General features: G+C 41.5%; 1 protein-coding gene across 19 annotated transcripts in view; it reads left to right on the top strand.

Annotated features, from left to right (window-relative positions):
- RGL1 (ral guanine nucleotide dissociation stimulator like 1) overlaps positions 1-12,002 on the top strand; it is a 276,237-nt gene that overhangs the window by 186,266 nt on the left and 77,969 nt on the right. For 16 of the 19 annotated variants that reach the window (XM_081492484.1, XM_081492471.1, XM_081492475.1 and 13 more), the window contains one exon: positions 389-597. The exons of the other annotated variants lie outside the window; for them this stretch is intronic. In XM_081492484.1, coding sequence (XP_081348610.1) covers positions 389-597 — 209 coding nt within the window. The remainder of the gene's footprint in view (positions 1-388; positions 598-12,002) is intronic. 19 annotated transcript variants of the gene reach the window in all.

Raw genomic sequence — 12,002 nt, 5'->3', positions numbered from 1 at the left:
TTGAGAATGAGTTTGAAAGCTTAACTGTGGAACAATGTAAAGGGAATGATTGATGGCATTTGCTAAACTCGATCCCGGAGTCAGAGAAGACAGTCTTGACAGAATATGCCAGCAGGGTAGTTCTTGTTAGGAAAGTGAGCAGAAGCAAATGATGAAGTAATCCCTCTGCTTGTGGGATTCACAAGCAGGTACCATCCCGGTACCCCGACCACCATCCCACACTACTGCAGTCACAGGTGAGAGGAGTGACGTCAGCCTTTCCTGACTGGTAGGGAAGTTAGATAAGAGCAGGGGAAGCATGACGGGCCACGCTTCATCCAGTTCAGTGTTTCCACTCTTACTTTAGGGAGTTGTTTCTCCTGATCATAATCTTGAGTTTATCGTACAGGTCGAAGGGGACCAGCTGCCTCCGGGACACACAGTCAGTCAGTATGAGACGTGTAAGATCAGGACCATAAAAGCTGGCACCTTAGAGAAGCTCGTGGAGAACCTGCTGACGGCTTTTGGGGACAATGACTTTACATATATCAGCATCTTCCTGTCAACATACAGAGGCTTTGCCTCCACTAAAGAAGTGCTGGAGCTGCTGCTGGACAGGTAAGAATCTGAAGGGATGTGCAAGGTGACAGAAATGTCAGGCTATTTGCAGAGTGAAGACATGAAGTTCTTTTTCTTTTTAAAAAAATGTTATTTTAATTGGAAGATAATTACTTTACAATATTGTGATGGCTTCTGCCATACATCAACATGAATCAACCATAGGCATATGTGTGTCCCCTCTCTCCTGAAACCCCCTCCCACCATGCTCCCCACCCCATCCCTCCAGGCTGTCACAGAGCACCAGCTTTGGGTGCCCTGCCTCTTACATCAGATTTCCACTGGCTATCTATTTTACATACGGTAATGTATATGTTTCAGTGCTGTTCTCTTAAATCATCCCACCCTCTCCTTCTCCCATTGTGTCCAAAAGTCCCCCCCAATTAGATAGATAGCAGATATGAATATTTTAAAAATAGAATTAATTCACGTATATAGTGAAAAGTTCAAACAATTCAGAAAATTCTGGAAAAATAGTAAAAAAACGTAAAAATTTCTGTTTACCTAAGTCCCATTCCCAGGCCCATTCTGCCTAAGTAATAACTGTAAACTATTCCTTTTGTATTATTCTCAAGCTTTCCTGGGTGTATATAAATGTATGTTTATATATTTGTATATATACATATTTATAGTATGAATAGAACCACAGTACACAGTGTATTCTGCAGCTTTCTGTTTTTACTTATCTAAATCTTGGAGAATTTTTTTACTTGGTAAAGTCTTTAACATATATAAAGAGTTTAGAACAGTGGCTGGAATATTGAAAGCTCAAGAAATAAAAGTTATTGTTATTTTAAAGTCAGCACATGTAGGTAGATACTGTATTCTTTTTAGTGACTTTATGATATTTATTGGGTAGAATGTTTTGTGCGTGTGCCCAGTCAGTCATGTCCAACTGTTTGTGATTCCATGGACTGCAGCCGCTAGGCTCCTCATCCTTGGAATCTTACAGGCAGGAATACTGGAGTGGGTTGCCATCTCCTCCTCCAGGGCATCTTCCTGACCCAGGGATAGAACCGGTGTCTCCTGCATTGGCAGGTGAATTCTTTACCACTGAGACAACTGGGAAGTCCGATGGATTTACAGTTAAGCTCTCTCTAGTTTAATTTGTCTTTAAACTTTTGAGCAGTGCTGCAAAGAGTGACTGTGAGTATGTATTTCCTAAGTATTAACACTTGTCTGAGAATTTTATAGGATGATTTCACAGAAGAGTGACTGATGGGTCAAAATATATAAGCATTTAAAAAATATATATTTATCTTTATTTATTTGGCTGCACTGGGTCTTAATAGGGCTTCCCTAGTGGTCAGATGGTAGAGAATCTGCCTGTAATGCAGGAGACTTGGGTTTGATCCCTGGGTTGGGAAGATCCCCTGGAGAAGGGAATGGCAACCTACTCCCGTATTCTTGCCTGGGAAATCCCATAGACAGAGGATCCTTAGTAAGGCATTCCAGATCTTTAATCTTCATTGCACCATACAAGATCTTTTTTAGTTGTAGCATGTGAGATCTAGTTCCCTAATAGGGATTGAATCCAGGCCCCCTGCATTGACAGCCCGGAGTCTTAGCCACTGGACCACTAGGGAAGTCCCCAAAATATATAAGCACTTTGAAATGTGGACGATATTGCTAGATTGCCCTTCAGAAAGTTGTGCCAACCACTCTCCTGTCCACAGAGAATGAGTGTCCCTTTGGTTTCCCTGTACTCTGGCCAGCTGTGAGTAGTATTTTCATCTCCATCATTGAAACCATCTTTACTGTCATCTGTCTGTTGAAAAGGAGCTCGTTGTTTTTGTATTTATGTTTCTTAACATTTATGAGTGAGGTTTAGCATGTTTTGAAATACTTATTGGTCATTTGTGGGGTTTTTTTTGTGAACTCTATTTTCATATCTTTTATTTATTTTTATTTTGGATTATTGTTACCTAATTATTGATCACCTAATTATAACTCTTTGTCTAATAACAAAGTTAGGTTTCTTAAAATGTGTGTGTATATATATATACATATATATATTTATATATATATTTTTTTGTCCGAGCTGCACAGCATGTGAGATCTTAGTTCCTCAACCAGGGATCGTACCCGTGCCTCCTGCACTGGCAGCTTGGAGTCTTAACCACTGGACCACTAGGGAGGCCCCTAAATTTTTTGCTTATATTTGTTGGAAATATATTTTTTTCTAATTTGTTCTTTGGTTTTAATTGTTTATAAATTTCTTTTTATGAAGACATTAAAAATTCTTTTTATGCAGTCATTTATCAGTCTTAAGAAAGGCCTTTAATAATCTAATTCTGTTACGATGTGAATAAGGTATTGATAACAGTGAGTTTTTCTCAAGATATCTTCTTCCTAGATACATATAGAGTGAAATCACTTGGATCAATGGATGTTCTTAGGTTCATGTTCAGGAACATCCACAAAATGCCTTAACTGGATCAGTGCATAATAAAGCCTAGAGAGCTTTGGACTTCGACATCAGTGGGAAGTTCTGTAGGTTTTTTTACACAGCAGTAATTAAAATATTAAGCCTGGCATATAAACCTGTGGGATTAGTGAGTCATTTCTTTCATAGTCTCATAGTTGTTAGCCTCACACCTATAAATAGAATCTGAAGAATTATATGCATTTTCTTTCCTCTGTTACGTATTTATAAAGAGGATGCAGTATGCTAACTGCTGGCAGGCAGTATGAGGAAATAGATCAACACATCAAAAACTCCTACAAGTTTTCTTTGGAACTGGTAACCTCTTCTGCTTATGGGGTAACTCCACTGATAATAGACCACAGATGTCTGTCGTCCGTGAAGGAGAGCACATGAATTCCAGCTGCTCATCATAAATAGTGGACATACACACCGGAACTAGTGTGTTTAGTCTATGACTCATGTACATCCAGCTTTTATGTGATGGTTTTTAAAAATCTTCTGTTTGTTTTCCTGTCATAGTGGGTAGACATTTTTGGATTGTTAAAATATTATGACAATTGTTAAATAACAGAATCAACATGAATTGAAATTATATTTAATTCAAACTATCATTTAAGGTATAACCAAATGAAGAGTTAAGATATATCTTGAACCATTTAGGTGGGCCAAGGCTTGACCTTGAATTTAATCTCATAGTCAGATCCTTTGATTCTGACATGAGTGAAATCAACACATACTGAAATGTCTTTAAAATACCCCATGCTCTGCAAGACACCATATGGACGAAGCAGAAATAGGAGACTTGGTAAGTTCTCACCCTTGTGATGAATTTACTGTGAAGCTGCTGGTGTTTAACCTCTAGGGCCCCTCACTGGGAGTATCATCTACATAGTTGATATTCATAATTTTATATTCTTTTTCTTAGAGAAAACCCCTCAGATGACATAAGGTAGCCCTGCAAAACATGAATCCACCCTGACAACTTAATATTTTACAGCAAAAGATAATTACACTTAGAAAACAAGTAGACAACTGCTTAAGATGGTATAAAAATGAAACTTAACATGTTCTACAGAAGTTCAGAGAAATACATCCTACTTATTTTGCTTCCTCTGCAGACTTTGGACTTGTCCATATATGTACAAACTTCATGAATGTTTCTTCCTCACTCTGCCTACTCATTCATATCCTATGGCCAAATGTTAATCTCTGATCTTAACCAAAATGCAGATTCTGTGAGACATTGGGATCTTAAATTGGTTGTTGGCGATTTTAATGTCTGTAATTTGGAGGTAAGCAACTAAGTTGCATAAATTTACCTTTTCTGAAGATAAGCTAGATAAACTGTTTTCTTATTAGTAAATTGTGGTCAACTTGTTTATGGGTCTCTGGTGTTCTACTTAGTTTCATTGAGATAGACAAGGCTGTGGTCCGTGTGATCAGATTAGCTAGTTTTCTGTAGTTTTAGTTTTAGTGTGTCTGCCCTCTGATGCCCTCTCGCAACACTTACCGTCTTACTTGGGTTTCTCTTACCTTGGGCCTTGGGTAATTCCTCTTGCCGCCACTGCCGCCGCTGCCACCGTTGCCGCCGGCCCCAGCCCCCGGCCTGGCCTAGCCCCTCTCGACTGCCGCCCGCAGCCCTCGGCCCCCAGCCCCCAGCCCGGCCTAGGCCCTGTCAGCCGCTGCCCTCGGCCCCCGGCCTGGCCTAGCCCCTGTCGGCCGCCACCCCCGGCCCCCGGCCCCCGGCCCAGCCTAGGCCCTCTCGGTCGCCGCCCCCAGCTCCCGGCCCCTTGTCTATCTCAATGAAACTAAGCCATGCCGTGTGGGGCCACCCAAGACGGATGGGTCATGGTGGAGAGGTCTGACAGATTGTGGTCCACTGGAGAAGGGCATGGCAAACCACTTCAGTATTCTTGCCTTGAGAACCCCATGAACAGTATGAAAAGGCAAAAGGATAGGACACTGAAAGATGAACTCCCCAGGTCAGTAGGTGCCCAATATGCTAAAGGAGATCAGTGGAGAAATAACTCCAGAAAGAATGATGGGATGGAGCCAAAGCAAAAACGATACCCAACTGTGGGTGTGACTGGTGATAGACGCAAAGTCCAATGCTATAAAGAGCAAAGTCCAATGCTGTAAAGAGCAATGTTGCATAGGAACCTGGAATGTTAGGTCCATGAATCAAGGCAAACTGGAAGTGGTCAAACAGGAGATGGCAAGAGTGAACGTTGACATTCTAGGAATCAGCGAACTAAGATGGACTGGAATGGGTGAATTTAACTCAGATGACCATTATATCTACTACTGTGGGCAAGAATCCCTTAGAAGAAATGGAGTAGCCATCATGGTCAACAAAAGAGTCCGAAATGCAGTACTTGGATGCAATCTCAAAAACGACAGAATGATCTCTGTTCGCTTCCAAGGCAAACCATTCAATATCACGGTAATCCAAGTCTATGCCCCGACCAGTAACGCCGAAGAAGCTGAAGTTGAATGATTCTATGAAGACCTACAAGACCTTCTAGAACTAACACCCAAAAAAGATGTCCTTTTCATTATAGGGGACTGGAATGCAAAAGTAGAAAGTCAAGAAACACCTGGCGTAACAGGCAGGTTTGGCCTTCGAGTACAGAATGAAGCAGGCCAAAGGCTAATAGAGTTTTGCCACGAGAACGCACTGGTAATAGCAAACACCCTATTCCAACAACACAAGAGAAGACTCTACACGTGGACATCACCAGATGGTCAACACCGAAATCAGATTGATTATATTCTTTGCAGCCAAAGATGGAGAAGCTCTATACAGTCAGCAAAAACAAGACCGGGAGCAGACTGTGGCTCAGATCATGAACTGCTTATTGCCAAATTCAGACTTAAATTGAAGAAAGTAGGGAAAACCACTAGACCATTCAGGTATGACCTAGATCAAATCCCTTATGAGTATACAGTGGAAGTGACAAATAGATTTAAGGGACTAGACCTGATAGACAGAATGCCTGATGAACTATGGACAGAGGTTCGTGACATTGTACAGGAGACAGGGATCAAGAAAATCCCCATGGAAAAGAAATGCAAAAAAGCAAAATGGCTGTCTGAGGAGGCCTTACAGATAGCTGGGAAGAGAAGAGAAGCGAAAAGCAAAGGAGAAAAGGAAAGATATTCTCATCTGAATGCAGAGTTCCAAAGAATAGCAAGGAGAGATAAGAAAGCCTTCCTCAGCAATCAGTGCAAACAAATAGAGGAAAACAACAGATTGGGAAAGACTAGAGATCTCTTCAAGAAAATTAGAGATACCAAAGGAACATTTCATGCAAAGATAGGCTCGATAAAGGACAGAAATGGTATGGACCTAACAGAAGCAGAAGATATTAAGAAGAGGTGGCAAGAATACACAGAAGAACTGTACAAAAAAGATCTTCACGACACAGATAATCACGATGGTGTGAGCACTCACCTAGAGCCAGACATCTTGGAATGTGAAGTCAAGTGGGCCTTAGAAAGCATCACTACGAACAAAGCTAGTGGAGGTGATGGAATTCCAGTTGAGCTATTTCAAATCCTCAAAGGTGATGCTGTGAAAGTGCTGCACTCGATATGCCAGCAAATTTGGAAAACTCAGCAGTGGCCACAGGACTGGAAGAGGTCAGTCTTCGTTCCAATCCCAAAGAAAGGCAATGCCAAAGAATGCTCAAACTACCGCACAATTGCACTCATCTCACATGCTAGTAAAGTAATGCTCAAAATTCTTCAAGCCAGGCTTCAGCAATACGTGAACCGTGAACTTCCAGATGTTCAAGCTGGTTTTAGAAAAGGCAGAGGAACCAGAGATCAAATTGCCAATATCCGCTGGATCATCGAAAAAGCAAGAGAGTTCCAGAAAAACATCTATTTCTGCTTTATTGACTATGCCAAAGCCTTTGACTGTGTGGATCACAATAAACTGTGGAAAATTCTGAAAGAGATGGGCATACCAGACCATCTGACCTGTCTCTTGAGAAACCTGTATGCAGGTCAGGAAGCAGCAGTTAGAACTGGACATGGAACAACAGACTGGTTCCAAATAGGAAAAGGAGTACGTCAAGGCTGTATATTGTCACCCTGCTTATTTAACTTATATGCAGAGAACATCATGAGAAACACTGGGCTGGAAGAAACACAAGCTGGAATCAAGATTGCCGGGAGAAATATCAATAACCTCAGATATGCGGATGACACCACCCTTATGGCAGAAAGTGAAGAAGAACTAAAGAGCCTCTTGATGAAGGTGAAGGAGGAGAGTGAAAAAGTTGGCTTAAAGCTCAACGTTCAGAAAACTAAGATCATGGCATCTGGTCCCATCACTTCATGGGAAATAGATGGGGAAACAATGGAAACAGTGTCAGACTTTACTTTTTTGGGCTCCAGAATCACTGCTGATGGTGACTGCAGCCATGAAATTAAAAGACCCTTACTCCTTGGAAGGAATGTTATGGCCAACCTAGATAGCATGTTTAAAAGCAGAGACATTACTTTGCCAACAAAAGTCCGTCTAGTCAAGACTATGGTTTTTCCAGTGGTCATGTATGGATGTGAGAGTTGGATGGTGAAGAAAGCTGAGCGCCGCAGAATTGATGCTTTTGAACTGTGGTGTTGGAGAGGACTCTTGAGAGTCTCTTGGACTGCAAGGAGATCCAATCAATCCATCCTAAAGGAGATCAATCCTGGGTGTTCATTGGAAGGTCTGATGTTAAAGCTGAAGCTCCAATACTTTGGGCACCTCATGCGAAGGGTTGACTCCTTGGAAAAGACCCTAATGCTGGGTAGGATTGGGGGCGGGAGGAGAAGGGGACGACAGAGGATGAGATGGTTGGATGGCATCACCGACTCGATGAACATGGGTTTGGGTAGACTCCGGGAGTTGGTGATGGACAGAGAGGCCTGGCGTGCTGCAATTCATGGGGTCGCAGAGAGTCGGACACGACTGAGCGACTGAACTGAACTGAACTTGTGTTCTACTTTGTTTTTTTAAAAACGTTTTCTCTTGGATTCTTAATAGCAGATTACTTATTATTTGTGAAATTAACACCGAGCGGTTATTATAGGATGTGCTAATCCTAACCAGTCCAGAATGGATTGAAGGCAGATGCTGTGGTATTTACTTCCCTCCAGAGAAAAGTGTATTTGAAACCAAACTTTGATTTTTCTTAAGACTCCCAATCATGTGGCTTTTATCATATGGAATTGTTTGCTTTCTGTGATTTAAAAATATTTGTGATAGTTTTTCTGTTTCATTCTACTAATACGAGCCTTTGTGATTGCCCAGTGGACAGTGGTTTGCAGTCATATGTGGCTAATTCCTTGTGTGTGCCTTATTGCTTCCTTGGAGGGTGATCAGCAGTTAACAAGAAATCCTGTTTTCTGTGCTTCTCACTGTGGCTAAGAGTTAATTCTAAGGCTCATTGGCTTCCTTTTAACCTAAGAAAGTTTTTGAGTGTGGTTTAGCTGTTTGTGTTTGGGCTGTGTGGCTCAGATGGTACAGATTCTTCTTTCAGTACAGGAGACATAGGTTCAGTTCCTGGGTTGGGAAGATCCCCTGGAGGAGGGCATGGCAACCCACTCCAGTATTCTTGCCTGGAGAATTCCATGGACAGAAGAGCCTGGTGGGCTACAGTCCATGGGCTCACAAAGAGTAGCACATGACTGAGCAACTAACACATTTACTTTCACTTCAACTTTAAACATACATTTCACTTAAAAATATGTTTTCTTCACACCATATCATTAAAAAAAGTAAGTCAAATACTACTGAAAACACCCAACCTCAAATTTAGGGAGAAACCTACTTCAGCTAGTGATCCTCACTGAGAACCAAGAAATGTCTATACAGACATCTAGATTTTTCTTCAAACAGCTGTTGCATTTGCTACTTTTAGGTTCTTTCTTGGTCATTCTTTCTTTCTCTGATATCAGAAATGAGCAGACTGTTAAGGACAAGAGAAATGGGGTGAATTAGGTCTCCAGAAACTTTTGCTAAGCCACTAATGGCACTCAGGTCACAGTTTGAAAAGGATTGAGTAATAATCTGAATTTCCCCTTCATTTTGAGTGAATTCTTCCAGTGGGGGACTTCTGGAGGATAAAGGTTGAATGGCTTCAACCTTTGAATGGCCATCCCATAAACACTGTGCTTTTAAGACCAATCTGACTTGGGTTTGCTGGCTTAGGTCACCAGAGAGGAGACTAATTCAGTGGGTCTTTGAACTTATTTCTTCTTCCCATGTTTGATTGCCATGCATTTTCAGACTTTATCTTATTTAGTTCATTGATCGTTACCTGCCTGTATATAATGAGAAAATTGAGGCTCAGAAACTTTCAGTCAGTAAGAAGCAGAGCTGGAATAAAAACCTATCTCTTTCTGACTTGGAAGCTCTTTCCAAGCATACCAGATCCCCTTATATGTCATTTGAAAATGTTAATGTCATTTCTAAAGAAAGGGATGATTTGGGTATCCAGCTCATATCCTTTTCTCTATTATCTCAGTTGATTTTCCTTAGAAATTGCATTTCCTGGGGGATACTTCGTCCACACAGTTATAAGCAGCTCAGTTGAACATCCATGCTCCTTTTCATTCATCCACTGAAATGAGATTTATCAGGTGTTTTAATATCTACCATGCACTATGCAAGGAGCTGTGCATATAATGGTAGATAAACCAGTCATGACTCCTGTCTTCTTCATGCTTAATGGCTGAGAGTAACTTAAATTAAGCATATACATAAATGTGTATAATTAAATTAAAATCGATACTGTCCTTGGGGAGGTAAGAGCTAGGTTCTATGACAGAGACAGTAAAAGAGGATGAAATGGGAGAGGACAGTGTTATCAAAACAATGTTGGCCAGTGATATTTTGTCATTAGATAGGTCATGGGCTGTCAAGGTCCCTACTGATAGGGACTGTGTATCTGGAGTATTTCTGTTCGATGTATGCAGCCAACCCCCCTGACCTGAATCTACTACTTCCCAAAGAGAACTCGTCTTAGAGGATAGGGGTATAGCAAGTGCAGCAGCTCGGGAGGACTTATGCAAATATATCACTACTATGGGGATAGTAATCTTAAATCCATACTTTATGACACGTGGAGTAGTCACACCTTCCTATGTAAAAGCTGATGCACCAACAACCAGCAAGAATGGAGCTGCCCGATGAAACCAGTTCCTCCACAGCAGAGAGAAAGCGATCAAATATAAGACTTGAAAACATATGATTTATTTCTGTAGATTTCATCAGAAGTGCCACCAAATAGGTTTCCCTTTCATTTCTTTCCATGCTATATGGTACCACTTACATGTGGAATCTAAAATGAACCTGTATGCAAAACAGAAACATACTCACATAGAGATCAGACTGTGGTTGCCAAGGAGGAGGAAGAGGGATCCCCTAGGAGTTTGGGGTTGGTAGGTGCAAACTATCACATTTAGAATGGATAAACAGCAAGGTCCCACCATATAGCACAGGCAACTGTAGCCAGTCTCCTGGGCTTAACCATAAAGTGGAAAAGAATATTTAAAAAAAAATGTGTATATGTGTAAAACTGAGTCACTTTGCTATACAGCAGAGACTGGCACAACATTGTAAATTATCTATACTTCAGTTAAAAAAAATAGACTATTTTCAGAGAAGGTTTAGGTTCACAGCAGAATAAAGTGGAAAGTACAGAGATTTCCAATATATCTTTTGCACCCATACATGCCCCTACTATCAACATTCTCCACCAGAATAGTACACTGATCACAATCACTGACATATTGTGTGTACTTAGTCGTTCAGTCATGTCTGACTCTTTGCAACACCATGGACTATAGCCCGCCAGGCTCCTCTGTCCATGGGGATTCTCCTGGCAAGAATACTGGAGTGGGTTGCCATGCCCTCCTCCAAGGGATCTTCCCAACCCAGGGATCGAACCCAGGTCTCCCACATTGCAGGTGGATTCTTTGTCCTCTGAGCCACCAGGGAAGTGCCACTGACACATTATTATCACCCAAAGTCCATAGTTTACATTAAAATTTACTCTTGGTGTTGTTCATTTCATGGATTTGGACAATGTATAATGATACATATCCATCATCATGGTATCATACAGAATAGTTTTGCTGCCTTAAAAAATCCTCTGTGGTCTGTCTGTTCATCGTTCCCTCCCCCTCCCCCAATCCCTGTCAGTCACTGATCTTTTTACTATCTCTGTATGTATGTATGTATGTGTGTATATGTGCTCAGTCGTTTCCAACTCTTTGCGACCCCATGGACTGTCCATGTGACCCCAGGCTCCTCTGTCCATGGAAATTTCCAGACAAGAATACTGGAGTGAGTTGTCATTTCCTTCTCCAGGGGCTCTTCCTGACCCAGGGGTCAAACCTGCATCTCTTATACATCCTGCATTGGCAGGCAAGTTCTTTACCACTAGTGCCACCTGTGGTTTTTGCCTTTTTCAGAATGTTGTATTGTTGGAGTCATACAGTGTGTAGCCTTTTCAGATTTGCTTCTTTCACTTAGTAACACACAGTTAAGGGTCCTTTATGTTTTTTCATAGCTTGGTAGCTCATTTCTTTTTAGTGCTAAATAACATTCCACTATCTGATTGGACTTATAGTTTAATTACCCACTCCCTGACACTGGGAAAGATTAAAGGCAGGAAGAGAAGGCTGGGAAAGATTAAAGGCAGGAAGAGAAGGGATCAACAGAGAACAACATGATTGGATGGCATCATCAACCCTATGGACCTGAATTTGAGCAAAGTCTGGGAGATAGTGAAGGATAGGGAAGCCTAGTGTGCTGCAGTCCATGGGGTCGCAAAGAGTTGGACATGACTGAGTGAGTGAACAACAGCAGCACTTACTGAAGAACATCTTGGTTGCATCTAAGTTTTGGCAATTGTGAGTAAAGGTGCTATAAACATCCATGTGCAGGTTTTTTTGTAGACATAAGTTTTCAGCTCTGTTG

This window comes from Giraffa tippelskirchi, chromosome 5, assembly GCF_054371585.1.
Source record: "Giraffa tippelskirchi isolate mGirTip1 chromosome 5, T2T-mGirTip1v1.2.pri, whole genome shotgun sequence".
NCBI lineage: Eukaryota > Metazoa > Chordata > Mammalia > Artiodactyla > Giraffidae > Giraffa > Giraffa tippelskirchi.
Note: the sequence above shows the minus strand (reverse complement) of the source record. Positions and strands in the feature narration are given on the sequence as shown.